The sequence below is a fragment of the Manacus vitellinus genome, unplaced genomic scaffold, assembly GCF_001715985.3.
Source record: "Manacus vitellinus isolate BGI_N305 unplaced genomic scaffold, ASM171598v3 scaffold_12_pilon, whole genome shotgun sequence".
Classification (NCBI taxonomy): Eukaryota; Metazoa; Chordata; class Aves; order Passeriformes; family Pipridae; genus Manacus; species Manacus vitellinus.
The window spans coordinates 5,531,636-5,532,998 of NW_021938949.1; the positions used below are offsets into that span (position 1 = coordinate 5,531,636).

The 1,363-nt window shown below is 62.4% G+C and overlaps 1 protein-coding gene across 1 annotated transcript; it reads left to right on the forward strand.

Moving 5' to 3' along the window:
* Positions 1–72: 72 nt before the first annotated feature.
* LOC115307113 (sterol regulatory element-binding protein 1-like) lies at positions 73–1,359 on the forward strand (the record flags this gene model as incomplete). Its single annotated transcript, XM_029957822.1, is given in 3 exon segments — positions 73–306; positions 596–800; positions 1,286–1,359. Coding segments are annotated over 3 exon segments (513 nt in total), but the record flags the coding sequence as incomplete, so codon positions are not given.
* Between the last annotated feature and the right edge of the window lie 4 nt (positions 1,360–1,363).

The window sequence follows — 1,363 nt, forward strand, 5'->3', positions numbered from 1 at the left end:
GTGCAGAAGAACCGTGAGTGGAAGGGCAGGTGTTGGGGTGGGGGGCTATGCTCTGTGCCACCCAGCACCCTTTAGCTTGCTGTGCTTGCCGCAGAGCCCCTGAAGGACCTGGGGACCTGCTGCAGTGGAGGGGTCAAGGCGGAGGCCCCCATGGAGGTGGTGAAGGCGGAGGTGATGGAGACGCTGACGCCGCCACCCTCGGACGCGGGCTCACCGTCCCACAGCAGCCCCCTCTCTCTCAGTGGGGGCAGCAGCAACAGCAGCAGCGACTCGGAGCCTGACAGCCCCCTCTGCAACCGTGGCAAGGTGAGGGAGAGCTCCTTCACACCAGGGGTGCCAAGGGCAAAGTGTACCAGATGAGGAGAGGAGCTGAGAGCCCTATCTTGCTCTCTGAGGCTGCTCGTCCCCCAATTTGGGTTTTTTGGGGTAATTCTGAGGTGCATGGGGCTGTACCTCATGCTCTGTACCCCAAAATCTATTCTATGCCCCCTGCCCATACACAGAAATCCATGCCTATTTCCTTATCCCATGCCTGTTCCCCATCCCCTCACATCCGTGCCCACGCCTGGGGCTCACAGCAGCTCTGCCCACTCAGGTGAAGCAGGAGCACCCGCCACCCTCGCCCAGCAGCCAGGGAATGCTGGACCGTTCTCGCATGGCTCTCTGCACCTTCGTCTTCCTCTGCCTCTCCTTCAACCCCCTGGCCTCCCTCCTCCGGGGCTCCAGCTCCCCGGGCCCTCTGGGGAGCCCGGACACTGCTGGCCCCAGCAGGAGCATCATGGCTGAGTCTGGCACTGTGGGTAAGCTCTGGTGTGGGGTGGGGGCTCTTGGTGTGGGGGACATAGGGGTGCAGGCTGTTGGGAGGGGCACAGGTTGGAGGCCATTGGAATGGAGATTGTTGGGATGGGTGTGGGTCGGGGACTGTCAGGGTGGGTACGGACTAGAGGCTGTTGAGGTAAAGACCATCGGGGTGCAGGATGATGGGGTGCATGTGTGGTAGGGGCTGGGATAGGTCTGAGATGGGATGATGTTTGGGGTGGAGGATGCTAGGGTAGACACGAGGCAGAGGCCACTGGGTGGAGGCTGTTGGGGTGGTCATGAGGTGAAGGCCACCAGAATGGAGAACCTGGGATGGGTGTGGGGCCATTGGGTGGAGTCTGTTGGGTTGGACACCATTGGATGGGGGCTCTTTGGGTGGGCACAGGGTGAAAGCCACTGGGATGGAGAGACTGGGGTGGGCACAGGGCAGCATTTGCAGGGTGGTGCTGACCCCCTTTCTGCACAGAGGAGCCATGGGGGTGGTCACAGTGGCTGTGGCCCACGCTGGCCTTCTGGGCACTGAACACGGCGCTGGTGCTGGGGG